We start from the raw sequence: 27,239 nt of genomic DNA, 5'->3' as shown, positions 1-27,239 counted from the left end.
TCGTCATCATTTTTCTCTGCTGCTTTCAATGCGAGTAAGTTTATATGTTGCCACCTTCTTCAAGTCAATAGATTGTCCAAAGAAGCTAAGGTTTTAAGAGCTTTTTTCTTCTTTAAATTTAAAATAAAATAAAATTCTAGATTATGCTGATTTAGTGAATCAAGGCAATCTAGAATCTTTTTTAAGGATTCAGTCTACTGTCATTAAAAATGAAACTACATAAATGAGACAACATACTAAAAAAATTGAATTTTCTCTTCCATCCATTCATATAATTTTAAAAGGACTTTTAGCAATTATTTTTATTAACTCTTTTATTTATTTAAGTATTTCGTAATAAAAATTTCTTTAAAATGAAACCATTCACAGCAGCAAACGAACAACTCAGTACAAAAATTAAAACTGACAACATCTTTTACGTAAACGTAAGCATTGGTGAGTGTTTCTGTTTCATTATTTTATAATAAAGTAAATGTTTTTGATGAAAACTTTTGTTATTCCTAAAATGAATTATTTGAATTGAGTTTAGGTGCATTTTTTAAGCTTTTACTTACCCTACATTTTCTATTTTTCAAAAGTAAGCTTATTTAATGTGTATTTGCATGTTATTGTATGTATATCACAACATTAAACTTTTATTTATAAGATTCATCTTTAGTAATGGATTTTTTTTCATAATGATGATCTATTACATATATTGCAATGACTTATTTTTTCACTGTAAATTATAAAGTGTTGGTCATTTTGTATATTTTTTGTGTGACCGGCATTCGTGTGTGAAATTTGTGTATCTAAATTTTAAAAGGTTTTGCTTTCTTATGATAAATGTTTGGATTATTTTTTAATTCAGTTATGCAGAGAATTGGTGGAAATTTCTAGTTTTTTATTTATTAAGTTTTTAGAATTTTTAACAGGCATATTTTATTCCTTTTGAGTTTTTTTTCTTGTATACTAATGTTTGTTTTTGTAAAAATATATAAATTTTATTTTCATATGTTTTCCAGATTTTAAAAATGAGGTGGGATATTTTTTCTTTCCCCTTTTTTTATATTAAAACTCTTGAATAAATCATTGCTGCTTAATATAACTGTATCTCTTTCTAATTAAACCACTGCTTTTTATTTATTTTTCCCCTCATGAGTCAGTGATAATACTTAAACAACTTGTATATATTTGAAATTATGAATGTAACATAAAGTATAATATTTCTAAAATTAAATGAAATCCAGTATTTTTATTTTGTAAACAAATTGCATTGTCAGCTGAAAAATATAGGGAACAGCTGGCTGCTTATAACCAGCATTTCTCTAGAATTCTTAAAATGAAGATTATAATAGCTTTTTAGTCATGTATTATACTTTTTTTCCAAATATTTTAAATCTATTATATATTACTTTTATGTAATATTTTGATATTCATTTAAAATTATGAAAGCTGTTAAATAAACAATAACTATATTTATAATGTTCTTTTCAAAAATTATTTATAATAATTATTAATCTGGTAAGTATGAGTTATTTTGATAAAATATACCTAACTGTTTCACAATTTTTAACAAAACTATCTGTATTTTATTAAATATTTGAACATTTCTACCAAAAATTGATTTTGTTGTATAGTAATTTAATTATAAATTTCCCTTTGAAAAATCAAATGCATATTCTATTCTGTATATTTTAGCTAATTACATAATTATTAATGATTTAGAAATTTGGATGCAATAATGTTTAATGAACTGTTTCATTCATCTTGCCAAAATAATTAGTTTTCATTGTCAATGCTTATAATTTTACTCTTATATCTTCTATTGTTACATATAAATATATTATCTTCTACAAAAATTCACTTTTAATAAGTTTTTTTTATATCTGCTGAAAATTACTTTAACATCATTATTTCATCACTTTAAGAATAGAAAAATTCATTTTACATTAAAGAAAAAAATTCATAAGTGTTCAATTGTGAAAAATTTTTATTATTGAAAGTATAAAATTAGCATTAATATAAAGAAACTATGCTATTTGTTAATTCTTTATTTTATTTTTTCTGATTTAGAGAAAAAGATAAAAAAACTGATTTTTTTTTTTTTTTTTTTTAGTTGTATACTATTATAGTTTGGACTTGAAAGAAGTCTGAATATTTAACTGCATTTTAAGCTTCAAATTCATTTTACATTGATAATTTTTTCCATGATTAAGAATCTGTATTATCAAGTGTAGAAATTAAAAGTTGTGTTTCTCTTTTTCATGTAAAAGTATCTTTTTTTGGAGGGGGGGGGGTAATATATCAAATTATTCCTTTAGATATAGAACATCACTTCTTTTTATAAATTAAATATTTTCTATTGGTTAAGTAATTGAATAAAATCATATTAGAATTTATGCAATATTACAGATCTAATTAGTGATTAAATTATGTATCTTTCAGTTTTTCTGGAAATTTGCCGCCAAATTTAAAGTAAGTATTTGCTTTTACATAATTATTAATGTTGAAGTTTCTTGGTTTATTTATCTTTTTTTTTTAATTACTTAAACCAGTTGATATGTAGTAAAATGTCTCATTATAAATAAATTAAAAATATGTCAAAAGCTTCCCCTTTTTTTAAAATTTTTATTTTGTTGTTTTTTATTGTTATGTTCAAGAAAAATGCCTTTTTTTAGTATAATTTATGATTTTACCACTACCATTGATTATTCTATTACAATACAGTTTATGAATCATAATTAATATTTTCTTTTATGATATAAATTTTTGCTATACATATTCACTATATTGTTTTTAGAAATATCAGGATGGCTTCAAAATTGTCTTAAGACATTCTTTTGTATTGATTCCTTTCATTTTTCTTTACAGAAAGATGAGTGCGGCAGAGCAGATATGTTATACTTTAATTTCTGCTCCAAGTGATGCAGAGCAGCCAAATGAAATGCAGCTAAAAATGGATTTAGGTAATGAATATTTAAACATTTATATAATTCATTAAAGAACCTATTTTTAATCAGTCAAATTATAAATTGATATTTCCTTAGTTTTACTCAATTAATTTGTTTCCATGCATTTTTAGAAAAAGGAGACACAAAAACCAAAATTGAAGCATTGAAAAAAACTATTCATTTAATTCTCAATGGCGAGAAATTCCCAACTATACTGATGACAATCATTCGATTTGTATTACCTCTTCAAGATCATACGATCAAAAAGTTGTTGCTGATATTTTGGGAAATTGTACCTAAAACTACACCTGATGGTAAACTGATGCAAGAAATGATTCTAGTTTGTGATGCTTATAGAAAGGTATTAGAATTTTTTCTTGTTTATATAAAGATTGTTAGAAATTCAATATTATTTTAATTTTGCAGCATAAATTTATTAATATGTTTTTGAAATAATTTATATATAGTGATAATCTAAATATCCAGACATTCTGCATTATTATGTGTTACTATTTTGATTCACTGATAAAATTAACTGTCTGAGTGGTCTAACCAATTCTTTCCATATTTATTTCAATAATAAAGAATTTCTATTTATATGTATGTTTTCTTTAACAATTATGGATAAAGTATTCTAAAGATTTCAGAGATCTAATTTTATATAAAAGAAAGTTTGGTTTATTTTCTTTGAAAGCTACTTTTTCTAATCAAAGAGCCATAAGATCAAAATAATTAGGCATTTAGAGACTTAATTATATATTTTATTTTTGCAGTTTTTGCTTTACTATATTCTTATCTTTTCATTTATTCCACTGAACTTGTAATACTTAAATATAATTTTTTACAGGATCTTCAACACCCAAATGAATTTTTAAGAGGTTCAACTTTAAGATTTTTGTGCAAATTAAAGGAACCAGAACTTCTAGAGCCTTTGATGCCAGCTATTCGAGCATGCCTAGAGCATCGCCATTCGTATGTTCGTAGAAATGCTGTTCTTGCGATCTTTACAATTTATAAGTAAGTCTAGAATATATTACTGGTTCTATTTAATTTCTTTAATTCTGCTTTAATATTTATTTCATAAATTCTAAAGCAAAAATTGATACATGTAGAATTACAATAATAAATTTTGTAGACCTTTCATTTTTTTCTTTAATTGCATTTGCTTTTAATTTTTTTATTAGTTTTTTTAATGATTTTTAAAATCTTTCCTATTTTATTATTGCAGCTCAATTACATTTCATTTTGATATTGAATAATAAGAAAATCAAGTGGAATTACTGAATTAAAATTCGTGATCTTCAATTAATACTAATGTAAATAACCAGAATTGTAAAATGTATACACTTTTTCATATAATTTTGTCTTATACTTAATTACTTTGTATATAAAAATAGTCTGTAAATAGTCTGCGTGTGCATTTAATTTTTTAATTTAATATTCAAATCTTAATTGTAAAGTACTTGACTGAAAAACTCAGAGGGTGATAAAAAAAAATTATTATCCTCTTCTTATTGAATCGATAATTTTAATATATCCTTTCTTATTTTTAAAATTTTGGAAATTATCTGTAATATTTAACAAAAATTATATGCTATATAATTTGAAATTATTTACATTATGATTTGTTTTCAATATGGTTTGTTCTATAGATGTTAAATTCAACTTGCTTCCTTTTATTCCTTTCTTGTTAAAACATTGTTTGTTTTTTTCCAGAAATTTTGAGTTTCTTATTCCTGATGCTCCTGAATTAGTGGCCAATTTTCTTGAGACTGAACAAGATATGTCATGTAAAAGAAATGCGTTCATGATGCTTATTCATGTTGATCAAGAACGAGCACTCAATTACCTCAGTTCCTGTATTGATCAAGTCCACACATTTGGCGATATTCTGCAACTTGTGATTGTTGAATTAATATACAAGGTATTCTTTTCAGTCTTTCTCTAAAATATTTTTGGTTGCAAAAAATGAATTTCTTATTGATTATGATTATTCTGTTACACAAATTAGTCAATGCATAACCTTTTTTACTGCTTAATCTTTATAGATTTGTAAATTAAAAAAAAAATTATAATAATGTCAGGCATGCTTTCTTAAAGGTTTAAAGAAATCATGTCAATTCCTGATTTCTCTTGCAAATCAGATAAATGTAATATTTCTTCACTGTTTTTATTTCAACTTCAAAAACTGTGTTTTACGTTATACCATCAATGGCACGTGCCACAATATTTTGGGCATGCCACCGATCAAACTGGTTTGCATTTTAGTTGAAAATGACAAAATTCACTATAAAGTATTACGAACAAACGCTAGTGTTCCCATTCCATTTAAAAAAAAAAAAAAACAGATATATTTGTACGGCTGTTCAAAAGCCGCTTGCTGAGAAAGAAATTGATTTGAAAAGAATTGTTTCAGTAACTGATGGTTCTCCAAATGTGGTGTGAAAAAATGTTTCATTAGTTTATTTCAAGCAGATGTAGGGCATTCGATTCTTGAACTCCACTGCATTATTCACCAACAAGTCCTGTGTTCTAAGACTGGTTTAACATCTTTTGTTAATATAATGGCCACGATATAATGATATGTAATGGATCTCTTATATCATAATATATAAGGATCTCTTATATCATGATACATAATCATCTCTTGATAATATAATGGACTATGGTTAGTCACAAAAATAGTCAACCTCATATTGTTGTAGGCTTGAAATAAGCAAAATTAATAATAATAGAATTAATAATAAATTAATAATAACGTTTAAAGTAAGCGAAAAGACTTTAATTGAGGCTTTGTGCATGAAGTAGCTTACTAATATAATATAATAACTTACTAATATAATAGCGTACTAATGTATAATAATGTTCGCTGGTAGAGCTGTGGGAACGTACTTCAAAGATTTGATGACTGCTTGGAAGAAAACAGACTGTTTCTTCAAAATGAGGGGGAAATTAAAATACTCACAGTGTTGGATGTTATGTGGCTCTCAAATTTGATGTTTTTATAGTCATATTCCAATATTTCAATGAATTGAAAGTAAAGCTTCAAGGCATAAATAAGTTTTGTCATGATGGATCTCATTTGCACTTTTGATGCTGGACTGCATGTTTTCATATACATATAACAAGGATTTAGATGTACATGAGAAGCCAGATGAAGAAAAAGTTATTGAAGAATTTATTTCCGAAATTGATTCTTCATTCATGGAATTTTCAGCGATATTTTGTCAGTTCAAATAATTATCAGAAACGCTCGAGTTTATTATGTACCCTGATGTGATTTCATTTGATAAATAGAATTAGTCCCAATTCAATTAGTTGGAAATTAAAGAATTTGAAATGCAACTGATTGATTTCCAGCATAGTTCAATATAGATTCAAAAAATTATTGAAACAAGGAAAAGGAATTGATTGAAACAAAAGAGTAACAAGCAATATATACAAAATTGCCTGTAACAAAATTTTGGAAACATGGAATTCAATTCCAGACACATTTAACTGTTTTGGAAAGCTGGTTCATGCAATTTTAACCATATTTTCATCTACCTATGTCTGTGAATGATTATTGTCAGAGGTGAGTAACATTAAAAACTCTCTTAGAAATCATTTGGCAGATGACTATAATTCAGCATGCATTCTGCTAAAAATAACATCTTATAATCCTAATATAAGTTATTTGTCATCTAATTTGCAACCATTGAAGTCACACTAACGTTATCTTAATTTGAATTACTCTTATAACTAAAACCTTCAATTCTATACAATGCAAAATATATTTTTTCGTAGTAAATAAGGAGTTTCGAGTTGTTATTTAATTTTATTATTATCCCAATAATCACGAGTCAAAATTATTTGACGGCACACTTTACCTCATTAAACAATTCTTTAGAAAAAAATGACACTTTTATCCATAAAGGTTCGCCACCCCTGCATTATACAATCATTTTTGAAAACTCATAGTGGATCCCGTTTACCGCTTCTAAATTTATTCCAATTTATTTTAATATTATTGAATGAATGACTCCCATGAACATTAACTGATCTGTTCATAGGCTTTCTTTCTATTTCTTATAACAGTTCCAAATATTTCTCCTCAGATTTATGTCAAAATCAGGCCACTTCATAAATTCTGTTTAAATACAGCATAATTAAGTTAATGATCTACAAGATTTTTTTTATTTAATATTGTAATGTAAGCTGTTTTCTGTTGCCATAAAGTGTCAGTGTTTTTTTTAATGAATGTTAAATGATTAAATTGTGCTTAAAACTATACAAAACATTTTTTTAAGCTGGAAATTCCTATATTTTTGTAGAAAATTGTTCATTTTTTTAAATGATCACTTTTAATCATTAGTTTTTAAAACATTTGAATTTATTTCTATTATGATATATTGTACATGTTACAATGTTTTTGAATTGAAAGCTAATATGTAATGTTTCTAAGAATATTTAAAGTAATAAACTAGAGGCTTTCTTTTTGAAATTGACATTATAATATGTCACTATTTTTTTTAACAAAGTACAGAAAATTTATAAATTCAAAATAATTTGAAATACCTTTTTAATTCTGGAAGGAAAAACCCATTCAGTAGTCTACAACAGATATTATATCATTTGCAAACAAGATCCTACTAAACATAAGAAATCTGGCATGTATGACAGCCACATTTTGAACCCATTGGCTCTCCTAATTTCTGATTTAAAAGAATTGAAATGCAATGTACATAGATTTAAAAAGTATGAATTTGAAGAATAAAATAAAATTAGAAAGTATAAGTTTAAGATTTTATTGTACTTGAAATGCAAGTTCTAGAAATTAAAAAGTTATATGATAATATAAAATAATTAAATAATGTATAGATTATTATAATATAGATAACATAATAAAAGTAAATATGCTATTAAGAGAATGATATACAAATTAATAATAAAATTTTGTTAAGTAATAGTATTGCTGTTTTTATGTAAATTAAAATTTTCTTTTAGGTATGCCATGCCAACCCATCGGAGAGATCTAGATTCATTCGTTGCATTTATAACCTCCTCAATTCTAGTAGCCCTTCTGTTCGCTATGAAGCTGCTGGGACACTTGTCACACTCTCTAGTGCTCCAACAGCTATCAAGGTAATTGTTTAATTTATATAATAACTTTTTTCTATCATCTTTATTAAAATTTTTACAAGTGAAGAAATCATGGAAACAAAAAAAAAATCATCTATCAATAAAATTATTTAATTGGTTTAGGATTTTTTTATCCTTAAGTTTGCATTTGTTTTACAAAATTATAAAGGTATAATGATGAAAGGTATAATGAAAGGTACAAAAATCTTTTCCTGCTCATAGCTGTTTTGCATTTAAATAAAATGTAATTCTGTTTATTTCAAAAGCATTTTGTTGAAATCTATAAATTTTAACATGGATTATTAAATGCATGAGCAAATGTAATGCTAATATTTAAACAATGAATTGAAATCAGTTCTAAAACAGTGAAATTTAAATGAATAATTTTTAAAACATTGTTAACAAATGTTGAATTTTTTTTTTTTTTTTTTAAAGCATTATCATAATTTTTACTTCTTTAGTATCTTTCTATATGACATCACATGTTCAAAAATATTTCTTTCTTGCATTTTTTTTTCTATTTTTATTTACCATGTTAATCTGTCAATATTTAAATTCTTAATAGTTAAAATTTTTAATTATTTAAATGTTTATTTTTCCTAACTTCAGATCACATTCTAAAATAATATAATCTAAAAAGTAAATCTTTATTATTTCTCTTGTTTGAAGTTCTCTTTTTATTCCTCGTCTATTTTCTCATGTGATTAAAATTTTCAAACAAATTATTGAAATCTTTTCTGCTTAAAAATTATTTTTATATATTTGAAAATTTTTAGGCCATTTTGTTTCATTTGAATGGATTTGTAATAAAGTTGGTAATATATTGCTTTGTTTCTTCAATATTTTTAAATGTTTTCTTTTCTAACACAGGCTGCTGCAAGTTGTTACATAGAATTGATTGTCAAAGAAAGTGACAATAATGTAAAACTCATTGTTTTGGATCGCTTGATTGCCCTGAAGGACACTCCAGCTCATGAGAGGGTGTTACAGGTAATATATATACATAATATGTAATTTTATTTTTAACAATTTATATTAAAAATTAGTGCATGTAAATATTCTTTCTAAATTGTGTAGTAGAATATGTAATCCATTTTTAAATCATAACAAGAAATGATTTTTAATTTCCATAGTGTAATAAGTGGTATTTGTTATTTGTAATAAGTGGTATTATCTTATCACATGCAAATTCATGTTATAAGATGATATTGGAAATAAGCTAACTCTTAACTTGTGAAATTCATCTGCAACGAATTATTCAAAAGACTTTTAATGGCTTATATAATTCATCTCCATCTAATATGATTTGATCATTCTTTAAATTTGATACTATAAGTATATTTCAAACTACATCTTTTTAAATTTTGCTAATCATTGGTATTATCAATTTATTCATTAATTAAAAACAGTGTATTATATTTTCCAAAGAAAAGTTTTCAATATGTTCTTAATTGCTTTTTGAAGTGCTTTAATTCAAATTTTGTAGTTTTAATCTTAAAATCCTAACAATGCCATCAACAAATATGATCAGATGTATATTTATCTATGTATTGTTTAATATTCAAAATTAATTATTTTCCTATGGAATATGATTATTACTTATTGCAGTTTTTAAATTAGATTAAGTAATAACATTTTTATTTCTTATCTCAAAAATTAAAGTCCCAAGTGAGTATTTTTTTTTTTGTACATAAGTTTCTATATATTAAAATTGTGTTTAAATGTTTTAAATTTTGTCTATTAGCATGTTGGCTGCTATTGTTTATACCTGTGATTCAGAAAATCTAATTAGAGAGTAGGTGTGAATCATGGGTGGGTCATGCAACAGCCAATGATTAAATTTCATTGTATATGAAAATGCCAATAAAAATGAAGCAACTCTAATTTTACTTTGATAAAAATATTTTATTTATGCGTTTTAAAGTGGTAATCACTGGCAGAAAAGGGAAAGATGTTTTAAAATCATATCATATTTATAAATTTTTGAAATGCTAAAAAGATTATTTAAAAAATCTTAATTTGGAGTTAATAAATTTCTCTTTGACAAGAAGCATTAAAATGAATGCATATAAAATAAACATTAAACTATTTTTATTTGAAAAATAATACATTATGTGCTTTATATAATATATATTGGTTAGTTATAGTGTATTGTTTAAATCTTGCTGATTGTATGTATGTGAATGAATATATATAATATGAAGATGAAAATGACTTCTTTCAGGACCTTGTCATGGATATTTTAAGAGTATTAGCTTCATCTGATTTAGAAGTAAGAAGAAAGACATTAAATTTGGCATTAGATCTTGTATCATCAAGAAATGTAGAAGAGGTAATGTTCTTTCATAGCATCTTTTATATATATATATTTATGATACTTATCTGTATAAAGTCAAAGGTGAGTTATTGCAAAGTATGTTAATTATACTGTAATCATTAATGCTTAATTACACCTGATCAAATATTATTAAAATCCATATAATATCTTTGTTATATAAAACAAAACTGATGCAAAAAACATTTTGGCTTCAGGAATTAAAACAACTTATTACATTTTTATAATAACAATAAATACTTTTTTCGGAAGGGGTTTTCCTCCCCTTCAAAAATTTGGTATGTAAATGTGCATTAAATAACTTTTTTTTCATTGTTATTGCTAAATATTGTTAACTAAAGACCTTTTCTTTTTGATGAGATATCTTTTGTCTTTAAGTTTCCTTGACATCTATGCTATAACTTTTTTTTTAGTTATTTTTAACAAGCTAAAAATCTTTTATAAAATTCTGTTGTCAACTTACTTTTCTTAGTAAATGTCAAGTTCTTAGTTCCTAGTCAAAAATGTAGCTTTAACTGTTAAGTACAATATTTTATTTCATTTTATTCATGTACTATCATTTCATAAATTATATTTTTCATAATCTATATATTATATTTTTAATAATCTATATTTTAATCATTTGCATTAAAATTACTTCATACCCCCCTCTTCAAAGTTTGTTTTACTTTATATACCGTTTGATGGTTTCTTTAATCCTCAAATTGTAATAGAATAATATCATTTTCCAGGGTTCTTGTACTATTTAAAATCCACCCCTCTCCCTCAATGTTGAACTGTATAATAGGTAAAAATTTTGTAATATGAGAGTTATCTATATCAAAAGTCTATTACTCCTTAGTTCATGTACATTAAGTCATTTTCATACTATAAAATTTTGGGTTCAACCAAAGTATGTCTTCAAAATGCAGATCCATGTTGCGAATATCCAAACTGCCATCTATTATTTTGTTAATAAATACAAATATAATTTTATGTCTAAAGCTGAGATATTAAATGTGATCGATCTTTATACTGAAAAATTTAAATGTGATAAACTTGAAGTTTTTTTGGTGAAAAAATAACCTTTTTTTATAACCACTGATAATTTCTTTTTTCTACCATATTATGTAAAGAAATAAGCATATTTTGGATAGTTAGTTTTGTATTCATATTGATTATATGAATTCAGATCAGCAGTCACTGGTCGTTCCTTTTTTCTACCAAATTATGTGAAAAAATAAGCATATTTTGGATAATCATTTTTTGTGTTCATATTGATTAAACTGAGCTAATTTTTATTTATTGTAAAAAATGACTTTATAACTTAGTTGTCTCTTTTCCTGAAACATTAATAAATTAGGGGAAAAAATTAATGAATTATAAATATTATATGATATATAATATGCATGCATGTATGTGTGTATGTATACACTTAATATTTTTTTCAAATTCAGTTGTTTTATTTTAAATTTCATGCTCATAAAAATTCTAAGCTTACTAGAAAAAAGTGAAAAGCCCAATTAGAAACTTTCATAACTGCCAGAATCATTTAGAAAAATTTCTGATTCATTATCAAATCCAATCAAAATTACCTTCTGCTGTTAGTTGTTCTTTATTATTCATTATTTTATTTTAACTCTAAATTTTAAAAAAAATAGTAGTTGCAGTGTGCAATTCACCAGAAACAAAATATACACTTTTTTCCATGTAAAAAATGTGTAATAGGTGTTTGCTGGTGAAAAATTTAATTTACAAAGGAGCGTTTGAAATTATTACAGTTTTTACAGTTTTGCTGTTGATGGAGGAAAATGCGCATCGTTGTTATTCTCAAATATTTGTATTATAAATCTCAGCAAATAGATTATATAAAACGTACATTACAATATAAAACTCGACTTTTCCTTTTATTCATATTCAATATATATCATGTTGGGTAGTCATATATTTCAGAACAATTTGGGGGGGGGGATTTTAATTTGTCTTGTTTGCCTGTCAACATTGTTTTTTATAATTTCTAATATTTTTTGGTAGATGGTCTTAGTATTGAAGAAAGAAGTAACAAAGACACATAATACAGTTGAGCATGAAGATACTGGAAAATATAGACAACTGCTAGTTCGTACCCTGCATTCATGTTGTGTAAAGTTTCCAGATGTTGCTCATACTATCATTCCAGTTGTAAGTAAAACTTTATTAACGTTTTTGTTCGTAGCTTTCTTCATATGACATCAATTTGAACTTCATGTATTTATTAATACTTATAAAAAAATTATTTCAGTTGCTGGAATTTTTGTCTGATAACAATGAACAAGCTGCTGCTGATGTCCTTGCTTTTGTACGAGAAGCCATGCAAAGATTTGAACAACTGCGATCACTTATTTTGTCAAAATTGTTGGAAGTATTTTCAACTATAAAAGCATCTAAGTAAGTTTTTTACTATTAATTCCTCAATTTTAAGATTGTACATTTCTTAATTCAGGATTTCTTATCCTTAGAATCACAGAAATGAGATATGCTTGTTTTGCTCCACCCTTATTGTTTACCTATTCTTGTCTTTTTTTTCAATCTGTTACCAAAAATAAATTACCTTAAATGTTTTACTTGTGATAAATATTTGTCATATATTAGTTCTACTGCATAAGAAAAATGTAATGAAGCTATTAATATAATTTTCTGTTTGTCTCTTTGTGATATGTAAAAAAAAAATCTTTGTAGCACTGTGCTATCCATAATATAAATGTTTAATATGATAATTGTCATATTTGAATGTTTTGTTTTCTTTTAAATAATTTATTCTGTTGCTCTAGACTCTTTTGCTTGTTTTAAAAGCTTATCAGGCTTCATAGAGATTCATATTGATTAGATTTTCATTCTTTATGACATAATCTTCCTGTACATGTTAAATCTAAATCTGTTGTTTAAAGCCATGAATCCACACATTAAAGTAGCATGATTGTTCAGAGATTGGAGTATAACTGAAGTTATGTCCTGGTCATCTGATCATAATTCAAATTTTTGAGTTCCATTTGCATTATTTCAAAGCATAACAATCTTTTTGAAATGAAATTTGTATATTTTCTAACGTTTGTCTTGCCTGTTTAATTTTTTTATTCTGTTTTGATATTGAAATGGAGAATATACTTCTAATATCTAATTATTTTTATTGTAAAATATTCAAGGTGTCAAATTCATTTTGCTTCAAATTATTAGATTATAGAAAATGATATACCAGATGAATAAATGATGTACGAAAGAATGTATAAAATTGAAATGGCAAATATACACTATTCAAGTATTCAGTGTAACAACTTTCTGCAATTTAAGTTTATCATTTAATTTTGCAATTACTATTTATAGTTATCAACTAGAAATTTCTTGGTCATAACTCTTGGGCCAACACAATTATATCACAAATAAAGTATTATTCTAAAAAGTTTATCTTCTTTAGGATTCATCGAAGTGCTTTATGGATACTTGGTGAATATTGTGAAAATGTAGAAGATATCCATAGTGTAATGACAGAATTCCGTCAATGTCTTGGAGATGTAAGAAATTGACTATATTTTTTATGGATTATGTTGCGATTCTGCTTACGGCACTATTGCTCTTTATAAATAATCATGTGATTTTACATGTACATTAAAATTAAGATTAATATTGCATTTGTACTTTATGCAAGTTCATAATGAATACTATTTAATTAGTCATTAATGATCATGTTTTAAGAAACATAGCTTTGTGGTCTCTGTTTTCTTATTTGGATCATTATTGTTTGAAGTTTAATTTAAAAAGAAATAATTATTGTTTGAAGTTTAATTTAAATAGAAATAATTATTGTTTGAAGTTTAATTTAAAAGGAAATAATCGATCAGCAGCATTGCATTATAAGATTTTTCAGAATTCAACACATTAATCAAAAATTTCAGGAATTTTTGATGTATTTTCTATTAAATATAGAAGATAATTTCTGGTTTTTAAGAAACCTGTTGTAGAAATTTCAGCTTGTCATTGTATGAATCTTATTATGTATATTAACTTTTACTGTTAAAATATTTTTTTAATTTTCTAATGTTTATCGACTCATTTCAGATTCCAATAGTTGATGATGAAATCAAGAAAGCTTCTGGAGAAAGCAAAGAAGAGAATGATGGGGATTCTGCCATGACTGCTCCAGTTCAAAAACTAGTCACAGCTGATGGTACATATGCAACCCAGAGTGCATTTAGTGCAGCTCCTTCATCAAACAAAAGTAAGAAATTAAATTTAACTCAGTGTTTTATGTTTAATTACAATATCTCTGTTCAGAACACTATAGGACAAAAACAGTGTTCCAAGACTGAGTGATGTTTCAGAATTACATTACATTCACATTAGAAAACAATTAAAATGAAAGTAATATAAATAATAACAAAAAAACATTGCAAAAAATTGTCATTTATTTTATATCCATTAATTAAATTTATATTTGGATGTTTTATGACAGGTATTAGTATCTATTTCACCCTTCCCTGGGCCACTTAATATATATAATTATTAGTCACTATGATCATGATTAAGTTATTAAGCATTGATTGCTGGATTACATTAATGTTAACTTTTTGTTTATTCTTCTCTATTCTTCATTTTTGGAACTTGTTTTGTGTCAGCCATTTTTCATATTTAGTTTATCATCCCTACAGTTTTCAATACAAAATATTAAATTTTTAATTATTTCACTATTTATGAAAAAATTATTATTTAAGTTTATAGAAGTTATAAGAAAAATTATAATAGATGTAGCTGTAAAAATTAAGAATGCATGAAACTGGTTTTGCAATTATAATTTTATAAATTTCCATAAAAATTTGTTGTATGAAAACAAATATATCTTGCCCTTTTTATATGAAGTAGTAACTCATTGAAAACTAGTTAAAATTATTGCTTGAACTTGTTATTGAACTATCTATTCTATAATAATTCATTGATATTATATTACATATATATCAAAAACAAGAGCTACTGATAACTTAATAATCAATGTTAGATGGTATGTCTAATACATTAGAATGGACTCATCTTTTATATAATTCTTAAGCTCCTGCTCAGGCTGTATCTTTAACCATAGAGTGAAATGCATGTCTAACATGCAAAGTAAAGCAATTGTCTTGATAGTCTGACTGTATCCTAATCATTGGCTTTTGCCAGTTTGCTTAGTGATAAGATTACCTACTTCTAGAAGCATAACAAAATTTAATAAAATTATTTCTAAAAATATTGTTGGGTAACATTTTAGTTTTTCATTTTTAGGTGAAAAGAAACCACCTTTAAGAGGCTATTTGTTGGAAGGGGACTACTTTATTGGTGCAGCGTTATCTTCTACATTAGCAAAGCTGGCTCTTCGCTATATTACTCTTGTGCATGATCCAAAGAAACAAAATGTAAATATTTGTATTGGTTACTAAAAACAATAAACATATTTTTAAAAAGTTTCGTTTTTTTGTCAATATGTGTTAATAATTGTAAATTCCATTTTCATTCCAGTCCTTTATTGCTGAAGCTATGTTGATAATGACATCCATCATTCATTTAGGAAAGTCTGGTCTTGCTGCTAAGGTAAATTCTTTAGTTTTTCCTCAGATTTGTATTATAAATCATTTATCAAACGGTTATTTTTATTATATAAGCCAGAAGAAATAATCAGATTTCATTTTCCAGCAAGGAAAACTAAGTATTTTCAGTAAATTTAAGCCTTTTTGTTTATAATTGTTGAAAAAAAGATGCAATATAAACACTTTCAAGATGTTTATTAATATTGTGTTTTATGCTGAAATATATTCAAACATTTGTGGTGATTTTGTTTATTTTTTTAGGAAAGCTGAATAAGAATATTTAATTTTATTAAAAAATTTTATAATGTATTGCCTTAAAGTAGTCGTGACATTTTTTAGATCATGTAAATAAATAATATTCAATATAAGTTCTCGATTTGTATGGTGCCATGTAACAATCATTCAAAAAAAAAAAAAAGCTAATTACAATTTACAAACAACTTTTATGAAGTGGGTTTTTTCCCCCCTTTTAATTCTGTTTGCTTTGTAAATGTTTATTGGCTTTTAAACTCATTATAGCTTGACTTTAGAGGTCATTTTAAAGATTTATGAGCCCTTTTATTCTAAAAAGGTTTCGTTTTATGAAATTCTGTTATTTTCTTCTAGTAAAATTTACATTTCATTTTTTTACTAAATACATCATCAGTTTTATGTTATCATTTAATTTTGAGCAAAAATTGTATCTAAATTTGATATTTTTGTGGTAATATTTTGTTTATCAATTATAATTTATTTTTAAAGTAATTTAATTTCTTTATGCTTAAATTTTAGAACATTAATGATGATGATATGGAAAGGATAGCTTTGAGCTTGAAAGTACTTGCAGATCGATCACCAATGATGATCAACATTTTCACTGATGAATGTAGAAAATCTCTTGCTGCTATGTTAGCTGCAAAACATGAAGAAGAGCAAGAGAACCTTAAGGTGACAAATGTAAACACTTTGCTTGAATCTGCTCTTATATTTGTTATAGATGTTTTATTTCAAGAAATTTGATATATTTTCTAACTATATATTGAATTTTAAATAAGTATGATCCAAATATACATACAAATATATATTTGTTGTTTTTGAGCCTTAATTACATTACTGTTTAAAATGCTGTTTTTGTGTCATGTTTAAGATATCATGGTATTATCTTCTCAAGTTGTACCTGTTTCAGAAATATGTTGTTTTATCCATTTTTTTTTTTATTTATTTATTGTTATTTTTGTTCAAAGATGTGATATAAATGAATGACTTAATTCTAATTTACAAGTTTCAAAATACAATAATTTGATCTATGTACAGAACATGTGTTTAGAGCAGATAAATATAGTCATGAGAGTAATAAGTTTTAGGGTAAATCGGTTCATTTTCTGAATTTCTTGCATGTATTTTTCACAAAAAATGATTGTACCAATTTTCTTGCATTGTTCTTTTCTTTTTTTCATTATGTTCATAACAAAATTGTATTTGAGCTGTCTTTCATTAATTTTAATTGGACAAAAATGTCTGAAAAATATCTTTGTATTCGTTACCTGTTGCAAGGTCCATTCGTTACCTGTTGCAAGGTAATCAAATTTAGTGTTGAAGGCTCCTCTTGAAATTCTGAATACATTTTTTTAATTACAAGTGATATATTTAAATTCTGTTGTTTCTATAACTACATGAGAAAGTCAAACCCCTGTCCTTCGTTTCCAGGCATTTATTAATAAAATTAGTTAACAGTTTTTTGAGGTTGCGGTACCTGTATTTTTAACTCCCTATCTAAAGGTTGGTTGGTTGAAGGTTCCTATTTATGATGTTATTTCGAATCTCTCATAGATAAGCTTTTGTGAGTGTTAAATTTAAAGGATTGATTGCATATTTCTGTTCTGTAAAATCCTTTTGCATTTTCTTTGGAACACATTTATACTGTACCATGTATTTCAAAGTTATCAGACATGACCAAGTCAAAATACTATAATCAACATCAGTTCACTTTTTTCTCATTTTCTTATATTTCAAAGTGATGGAAAAACAGTTCTATGATCCATAATCGTATTCTCAACATTTTGTCACTGTTATTCAGCCCTTTGTTCATGTAACAATCCTTAACAAGACTTTTCATCAGATATTGACTTTAACAGTTGAAATTTACATGTATTTATCTGTGTATCTCTGAAATGTACATGTATTTCTTGACTAACTATAAGTATATAATTGAATAAAAAATTTCCAACATATATATATTGAAATTGTTATTAAATAATTAATAATTAATTTTTCAAGTTTGTATTAATTTTGATACACTTTATAATTTCAATAATATTAGAATTGTTTCAAAGCCTATTCATTTCCAGTAGAAGATGGTATTTCATTCAAATTAATCTTTCAAATAAAAACCATGTAACTGTCCATCCTGTATAGTGTTTTAAAAAGTCTGTATACTGAAAGAAATCTTATAAGATTTTCTTCTTATAAATATTGTATTTTATACAATTGTGTTGCATTAATTACATAAACAATTCAAATTTTTAGATGTATAAATTTATATATATATATATCCATTTTTAATGGCATTTGAATTTATAATTGAGTTTTTAAAAATGTTGTATAAAATGTCTTGTTTTATAATGCAGCATTGTATTGTTTTTCACAGAAAAGGTCATGAGTTAAAAGTTAATCCTGCATGACCTGACATTAATTTTGTCTAATTTAATGCATAATGAAATTATGCGATTGCAGATTTAAAAAATGGTATTTTAGTTAAAATGCAGGATCTAAATTTAAAAATATTTCATATTTGTATATGCCATATTTTATATAACTATACATAAAAGATAAAAATCTCTCATATTGTAGAATTTTTGTCTATAAATACTAATGATTAAATCTTATCAAGAAAATAAACAACCCACACTAATAATGTTTCCAATGCTTTTATTGAAATTTAAAACATGCTTAATAATATTTTTTTAATTATATACATTTATTATATTTCAGGCTAAAGAGAAACACAGCATTGTTGTTCAAGCTGATGATCCAATTACTTTCGGACAGCTTATGGCAAAAGGTGATGCTTCAGGAACGGAGGTATGTTTTTGCTTGTTAATTTTTGTTATGTTTGCTTATTTTTCTTGTGTTTTATGTATACTATGTATAGAATTTTATAGTGCTACAAACTTTTTGCCAAATTCTTTCTTGCAAAAATTATTCTATGGCTCATATAATTTTTAATTTCATTTTTTGAAATACAAAACGTTTTGCAAATCTACAGTAATCACAAATTAGCATACCCTCCAATAACTCCTGAATTTCCATAATTGCTGCAGAAATTAGATGGAAAACTGTGGTTTTGCGGATGTATAGTGAAAAACTATTGAAAGTTAGAAAAAAGCACTAGAAAATACCCTCTTCCCATATTCTCACTCACAATAATACTGCTAGTAAATGAATTTTTAGCTTGGTTAGAAAAAATAAGCAGATGGAGTCTGGTTCTAGCATGAATACAAAAACACTTGCATTGCTGCTCATCACAAATATGGGAATTTATTACAATATTAAACTGAGCAATAATGACTTAAGAAAAACAAAAATACTTGCTATTTAATGAAACAAAATTTTTAATGTCTAACTAATAGTATTGATTTATTTGATCAACAATATCGTGTTGTGTGTATGTTTTAAAAATTATTTCATTAATATATTTAATAAATAATAAATATCTCTAAATTAATTTTGATTAATATTTGAAAACATTTGTTTTAACTAATTAAAATTCTTTGGAAATATCTATTCTTCAATAATTTGTTGATATTATGTTGTGTGTAATATATGTGTGCTATGAAGTGCTACTGATGACTGAGTAACCAGTGTTGGAGGGTATGTTACGTGCAATTTTGTTATCATTCTGAGATTCTTATTGATTAAACTATGCTATTAATGATTTCAACTCTCTAAAATAAAATTTTTGTACTTCTCTTTGGAATTAATAGGATGAAAAAAAAGTTATCTATTCTGAATATATAACTATAATTATTTTTTTAATTGATAATTTTTTATGCATATATTTTTGAAAAGTTTTTCAAATGTTTCAATGTTATATTGTGAAATTTAACATTTTTAAGTGGTGTGCCTTTTTTCACAACTTGTTTGTATGATATTTGCCATTTTCAATTTTTTAGAACATGTTTGAATTGAGTCTTAACCAAGCCATTGGAGCTTTGAAGAAAGATTCTGCGGCTGATCTGAGCTCTTCAAAATTGAGCAAAGTGACTCAGCTGACTGGCTTCTCTGATCCAGTGTATGCTGAAGCTTATGTGCATGTCAATCAGTATGATATAGTGTTGGATGTACTGATTGTTAATCAGACATCAGATACTCTCCAAAATTGTACATTAGAATTGGCTACCTTAGGTAAGCTTTCCAATTTTATTTTGAGAATTTTTGGATTTATCTTAATATTTATATTTAAAAGGATTTTATAGAAGTAAACTTTGTAATATATAATGTCTACTGAAAGATAATCCATATTTTTGTATCGATAAATTTCTTGTTTTGGTGTTACACATTTTATTGTTAACTCAAAATTAGCCCTGAAATAAAAAGATCATTGTTGTGATCTTTCAGTAGAAACATGGATTCAATTGACTGACTATTTATAATTAGTCCATGTAGAAAGTGTTGGGTTATTTTATAGATACATAATTAAATAAGAATTATTTATATTAATGAAATGCAGGGTAGGGGGGAATGCAAAAAAATCTTGCTTTTCTATTTTTAAATTTTAATTCTGTCTGCAGATAATCTATCCTTCGCATCCCCAAATAATCCTAATATTATTTCAAGATAGAACACCAATATAGAATACAATTCAAAATAGAACACAATTTGCAAATGCGAATAATCGTTTGCAATTCAAACAACGATAATGCTTATCACCCAGTTGTCAAAAATGTCCTGCATTTTTTACTTCTTTATTGGTTCATTCAATTTGTTAACAAAATATTCTTTATACATACTTTAGAGACTCTGTATTTTTCCCTGTAGATCAGTTAGGCCCATATTTTAAATCCTTTTAACTCGTAGGGTTTTAAAATTATATTCCAAACTAGAATAGCAGATTAACTTTATATGAATGGTACTTGATCCTCATTTGCTGCAAAATTTTTAGAACCTTCGTGGCTTGATAGTAAGATCTTGGCTTTGGTACTGGAGGATTCCATTTTTGTAGCCCAGTTCTGCAGAAGAACCATTAAGCAGATCTGTTTATGCAGAACTGTGTAGACAGGTTTGGTGGAGGTCCTTAAATCCATCAAGACTAAATGTCTTCTCACCTAGTGTAGTGCAAAAGTTTGGGAAAGAGGTATCAGCTTGAATGCCATCCTCATCATCTAACTGAAGTTCAAAATTATGACACATCCCCCTAAATAGCTCTAAAATTGCTTCAAAACAGTAGGTAAATGTAACTAAACTAAGTCTCAAAGTCTTAATAGTGTATGAGAGGCTATCTCTTTCTAAAATTATAAGATTTCATTTAGAACTAAGAGTAGAGTCAGATAAGTATTTCCATTCTGACTTTAAAGGGCTTTTTTGATTAATGATCTGAATAGATGTTCATTTGATGTCATCTATTTTTCTTTATTGAAGTTTTCATTAAATTTAAAATTGTATGCTTAAATATTTTCATTTGATTTGTGCCCAAATTTATTAAAGAAATGATTAGTAAACGAAGAAGAAATTCAGTTTGAGTTGCATTTAATGTCTTTTAACTTAAATCCTTTGTAATATTATTAGAGAAGCATTATGCTAGTCTAACATTTTTTTTTTTCCCTAATTTGTGATGTTTATATTTTTGTATGATAGAATGCTTGTTTTTTTAGGATATTACAAATCATAAGGATTGGATTTCTAACTAATTTGGGATGTAGTATATTTGTTGTAATATATAATTTGTTCATTCATTTTCTGTAGGTGATCTGAAGCTTGTAGAAAAGCCATCTCCTGTTATTCTAGCACCTCATGATTTCTGTAACATCAAAGCAAGTGTCAAAGTTGCTTCAACTGAAAATGGAATCATCTTTGGAAATATTGGTATGTATTTGTTAACAATATTGAACTTTTTTTTATCCTTGATTCTGCGTACCTACAGCATTTTGTGTGGTAATAATTTTAGTTAGAAAGTAAAGCTATTATTTATATCTAATTTTAAACTTATTAGAATAGAATGTAAATTTGGTAATTATTTCTGTTTTAATGTTTCTTTAAAAAAGTATTCAATAAGCAAAATTTTGTGTATAGGCTTTTTGAGAAACAAATATTTCCTGGATTTTGGTTTCATCTGAGAAAATTGTTCTGAACAGTATAATTGCAGGATTGAATTTGTTCTCATCTGCTCTTAATAAGCTACTTATATTATACTATAATTTTAATTTTTCTAAATTTGAAACCAGTTATATCTTAACTTTAGAGTTATTTCCCAATTCCTAAATTCAGTAATGATAGCTTTATAATTAAACGAAGAAACTGAATGCTTGAAAATATTATATATATAAACTAATATATTAATATTTTGCTACATATTTGTATGTTACTTCTATTATTTTTATATTGTATTTGGTTAATTATCGTTGCTTATTTTTCAGTGTATGATATATCTGGATCTGCTAGTGATCGAAGTGTGGTTGTTCTAAATGACATACACATTGATATCATGGATTACATAATTCCTGCAACATGCACTGATCAAGAATTCCGTCAAATGTGGGCTGAATTTGAGTGGGAGAACAAAGTAAGAATTTAAAGAGAAAAAAAAATTCTTGTTGAAATCAGCATGGATTTTTTTTAAACAATTTTTTTACCTGTAAATCTTTTATGTGAATCCAATGTCTTATTTGTAACTTAACTTCTTAAAAAAGATTATTTCAAGCTTTATTATTTTTTTTTAAATCAGTTTTACCTTTACATGCATGCTTTGTATTGTTTTAGTATTAATTCATGTGGTTTCCTTCCCCTTCAATTTATTCTGTTATTAATATGGTTTCCCGTGAAGAATTACATTCAATTTACTGTGCATCAGTCAGTTGATTGATTGATTGATTTACCTGATTATCATTCATCCGTAAGATCAAATTTCCAGTTATGAAGATAAAAATCAAAGATAGATGTTATTTTGAGGCATTGCTTCTTCCCTATGTGCAGTTCAGCTCTCAAGAGCAGCTTTGGTTGTCTTAATTTTTCTATTTAAAAATGCTCTTCTTTTATTTTTCAATGCAATACTCACATTTTTCTGTATGCATTAATTTTCCAAAATCAAAAGCCAGGCAGGCCAAAATAACCTGCTGTAAGGTTTCAACTATAGGACTGTTGGGTTTTGCTTTCAGGCCTGGTTTCATAGAAGAACTGCCATGTAAAGCTGATATGGGGCATGCTAAATTCATCAAGTCCAAATGTATTCTTGCTTGTCTGTTGTAGAAGTTCAGAGATAAGTGTGTACTGGCTTAGGAGTTATATTCATTGTCTTAATATGATTCAAAATTATAAGATTCATTCCAAGATAGAATCTCTTCATCTTAACCTACTATGGCATTAATTGGGTTTCTATTCTGTACTGTTTGTAAAAACAACCTATTATTTTAAGGTGCCATGTTTCAGAGGAGATAACTTATGAGGTCACCAAGGTATCTTATAGGTTTTTTTTTATTTCCTTTGCCTCAACCTATTGCAGTTATTCTCTGATGCAGTTTTGAATGCATTCAAAATCTCTTGAATTGCTGACTATATTATTCAACATTAGTAGGTTTTTAAATCTTAAAAGGTTCTGTTTTAAATGTCTTACTTTTTAAAATTTTTATAATACTATGTAATTTGGAAATTTCTCAAAATCTTGCCTCCACTCAGATGAAATTTTGTCCTTGGCTGCTGTCGAATTTTCCCCAAATCTTAGCTTGCCTTTGTGGTTTAATGATAATGTCTTGAGGCTGAAAGTTCCAAGTTCAAAGCCCAATTCCACTAAATATCCATCATGTATGCAGGCCTAGTACATATGTTAAATAAAATATTATAGATCAAACATCCTTCTATTGCTGTGGTGTGAAAGTTTGGAGAGGGGATATCAGCTCATGTCTTGTCCTCATCATCTAATTATAGGTTAAATATAGGAAGGCTGTCCCAAAATAGCCATAATGTTACTTTAAAAAGGCTATTAATATAACTAAACTTAACCGATTCTTAGCTTGTTTTAAAAAAGAACTGTTCTATCTAGTGGTTAATTGTATGTAATTGAATCTCATTAATTTATTTTTAACTACTTTACCTAATTAGCTATTTAGGTTTCCTCTATTTTTTTATCTTTGCATTGTATCTTTAATAAATTCTGTTGAGAAAATACTTTATTATTTGTTTTAGGTGTCTGTTAACACTAATTTAACTGATCTGTATGAGTATTTGTCACATCTTATTAGCTTCACGAACATGAGATGTTTAACTCCTGAAAAGGTATGCCTATCATATTTTTCTTTACCAATTTGCAATTTGTATGTAGTTTATAAATTTGTTACATTTAAATTTATATTTTTACACACAAAATTAACAAACTTTTATATTTTAGGCATTGTCTGGTGAATGTGGTTTCATGGCTGCCAACTTGTATGCCCGATCAATATTTGGAGAATATGCTCTGGCCAATGTGAGCATTGAAAAGAATCCATTGGTTCCTGAAGCTCCTGTAACTGGTCACATTAGAATTCGAGCGAAAAGCCAGGTAAGTGTAATGTTTTGATTTCATTTATTTATAAAACGATGTCAAATTTTGCAAATATTTCATTTTTGTTTTAAATTTTTGTGTAAGTGTATTTTTCATCCATTAATTAAATTTTATGCATTTGGACAATTTCCTCTTAATTATAGTGAAAACCAGGTTTGAGGTAAGAGAAGAGAAAACTACAGTGAAAAATTAAGATCTTGCTTTAATAATGTTAATAAATTGAAAAGATCGTTTTTATTTATCCAGTATACCGTGCCTGTAAAGACTATATTCAGAAAAAAATTTCCCCCAAAGTTTACTTTTATTAAAATGTAAATGTGATAGCTAAAGAACATTATAAATGTATGTATTACAAAAATAAAAACAAATATTTTTTCATTTACTGGAAACCATGAGGTAATAATGCTAAAAACAAAACTGTTTTCTTTTTATACTCTCCGTAACCGTAGATAAGCACAGTGATTAATAACCTTTGAAAATTGTGGGTTACAACAAATAATAGACAGGTTTCAAATCAAAAAGATTGTTAGATGAATACTTGGAGGGTTAATGAGAGTGTATGAAAATAGTTCAAATTTGTTTCTGTGAAATAATAAGTGATACAGCCTAAGAATACTCCCTACAATATTACTGATGTTAAATGGATATGGCAGGTATATTGACTAAAACTTTGACATATTAAAATGAACAAAATATTAGCATTTACAGTTTAAAATTGAAATACAAACAAATATTAGTACCACCATTTCAGCCAGTGACAATGCAGGAATTGGTAAGAGAGCTAGAATATTTTCTAGTCATGATGAATAGATCTAAGCTTTATATGTGTGTGGCAGAAGGGAAAGCTTTTCTTTTTCCCCATTGCAAACAAAGATTAGCTTGAGAAATCTACAAACACATCAGATTCCAAGATTCAGAAATAGCTGTCACACTTATTTGAATGAGCAGCTCTCATTTCAATAAGTTTTGAATTCTGTAGTTCAAATACATAGAACATAGAAATCGTTTGTTAAATTTATCTCTAAAAATTCTATTAATCATATATTCCACTTAATGTTAAAGTTAAACCCCATTTTTAGCTACAATTATTTAATTATTTTTTTTGTAACATTTTAATGTGCAATATATTTTTTTAAAAAACCTTAGAAAATACTGTTTATCAAAAAGAGTAATAATTTATTTTACTCTTAATGAATTAATTGTTAAGAGTAAAATAATTTATTATTATTCTTGATAATTAATTAAAATAAGATAATTATTTTAGTCTCTCTTAATCAAATGTTATATTCATATATATTTTTCAAACAGAAAATACAGAATTTTTTTTTTTAAAAAAAAGGGATATTTTTTATATAGGTTTATAGGTTAAGATACAACTATTTGCAAAAACAAATTTCAATTTAATAGTTACCAACACATCAGTTCATGGGGAATATTTTTAAACTGCTCAAATATATATTCATCAGTTTATAAGAAATATTTTTAAACTGCACAATGGATACAGCATCAAATTCATATCTAAATTAAATACTTACGAAAATTCTTACTCCCTCATAATTAAAAAGATTTTTATTGATGTTAATTCTTTTGAGTAAAACTAATACTGTTTATCTTGTTTTGTAATTTTGCAGGTATTTAATAAAACTGAAATCAATATTTTTTTCCAAATATTATCAATTGTATTTTTATTTCATGTAAAATTAGTTACCGAATCATTTCTATTATTTAATACTTAATATTTTCTTTTAGGGTATGGCTCTAAGCCTTGGAGATAAAATAAATCTCAGTCAAAAGATGGGTCTAAAAAGTGGTGCTTGATGATGTTTGTGTTTTGGGAAATTCATTTATAAGACTTTGAAATGAACTGTTTATGTGAATGTTACCAATCACGATATAAATGAAATTATGAAGGTGTATTCATTATTTTAAACCATCTTGTTAAATGTTAAATTTATAGTATTTTTTCATGTATAATAAATATTATTAGAAATGTGTTGTAATTGTTAATTGAACCTTTTCATAGTTTGAATTTTATAATTAATCCAGCATCACAACTTATATCAACTTCATTTCTTTTAATTTTTGGACAATTATTATTTATTCTTTATTCATAAAATATTTTGCCAATAAAATGCACTCTTTTATGTGTCGTATGCATTTAATTAGCTGAATTAAATCACTTCCTTTAATTGTTTGTCTTTTGAAATGAAAAGAAGTAGAGTTAAAATTGTGTTTATCACTTCAAATGGCTTATGTATTGTATAAAGCAGAATGATGTTTGTTAAATTTTCTTGGAATTTTTTCAATTATTGAAATGAATAATAAATTTTGGCTTGTAAAAGCAGTTTTCTTGCCATTGGGAATTTTAATATTTTTATAATGCATTGATTCTTCAGAATTATTAGAGATAGTTAATATTATTTCTATTTTATGAAATTTATTGAATTGTTAAATTGCCTTTCACCTCTTTTGTACTCAGATGTAAAAAGCAGTGCTATGGAAAATTACTTTTTATTTTATTTTCATTAAAAAATAAAATATGAACCAAT

General features: G+C 25.8%; 1 protein-coding gene across 3 annotated transcripts; it reads left to right on the top strand.

The window, feature by feature from the left end:
• Window positions 1-360: 360 nt before the first annotated feature.
• LOC129988265 (coatomer subunit beta-like) lies at window positions 361-27,239 on the top strand. 3 transcript variants are annotated; one of them, XM_056096452.1, is made up of 23 exons: window positions 361-435; window positions 2,428-2,457; window positions 2,854-2,948; window positions 3,065-3,294; window positions 3,781-3,950; window positions 4,650-4,857; window positions 7,920-8,057; window positions 8,925-9,044; window positions 10,279-10,386; window positions 12,403-12,549; window positions 12,650-12,795; window positions 13,820-13,916; window positions 14,461-14,620; window positions 15,658-15,788; window positions 15,892-15,963; window positions 16,731-16,886; window positions 18,930-19,019; window positions 20,111-20,342; window positions 21,900-22,019; window positions 22,571-22,716; window positions 24,333-24,422; window positions 24,535-24,687; window positions 26,440-27,239. In XM_056096452.1, exons 3-23 carry the CDS (start codon window positions 2,858-2,860, stop codon window positions 26,506-26,508), a joined length of 2,874 nt encoding a protein of 957 aa, XP_055952427.1. In that variant the 5' UTR covers window positions 361-435; window positions 2,428-2,457; window positions 2,854-2,857; the 3' UTR covers window positions 26,509-27,239. The 3 variants fall into 3 exon arrangements, with proteins under 3 accessions (XP_055952427.1, XP_055952425.1, XP_055952426.1); XM_056096450.1 differs by having other exon boundaries at window positions 16,731-16,895; XM_056096451.1 differs by lacking the exon at window positions 361-435 and adding an exon at window positions 558-577 and having other exon boundaries at window positions 16,731-16,895.

Source organism: Argiope bruennichi, chromosome 10 (assembly GCF_947563725.1).
Source record: "Argiope bruennichi chromosome 10, qqArgBrue1.1, whole genome shotgun sequence".
In the NCBI taxonomy this organism is placed as follows: domain Eukaryota; kingdom Metazoa; phylum Arthropoda; class Arachnida; order Araneae; family Araneidae; genus Argiope; species Argiope bruennichi.
Note: the sequence above shows the minus strand (reverse complement) of the source record. Positions and strands in the feature narration are given on the sequence as shown.

What these genes read in the sequence shown, in the direction of transcription:
- LOC129988265 (XM_056096450.1), top strand. Translation starts at nt 2,858, where the DNA reads ATGAGTGCGGCAGAGCAGATATGTTATACTTTAATTTCTGCTCCAAGT. An exon ending in CTCATGAGAGGGTGTTACAG is followed by an intron (nt 9,045 to 10,278) that starts GTAATATATATA and finishes GACTTCTTTCAG; the next exon opens with GACCTTGTCATGGATATTTT. An exon ending in GAATTCGAGCGAAAAGCCAG is followed by an intron (nt 24,688 to 26,439) that starts GTAAGTGTAATG and finishes ATTTTCTTTTAG; the next exon opens with GGTATGGCTCTAAGCCTTGG.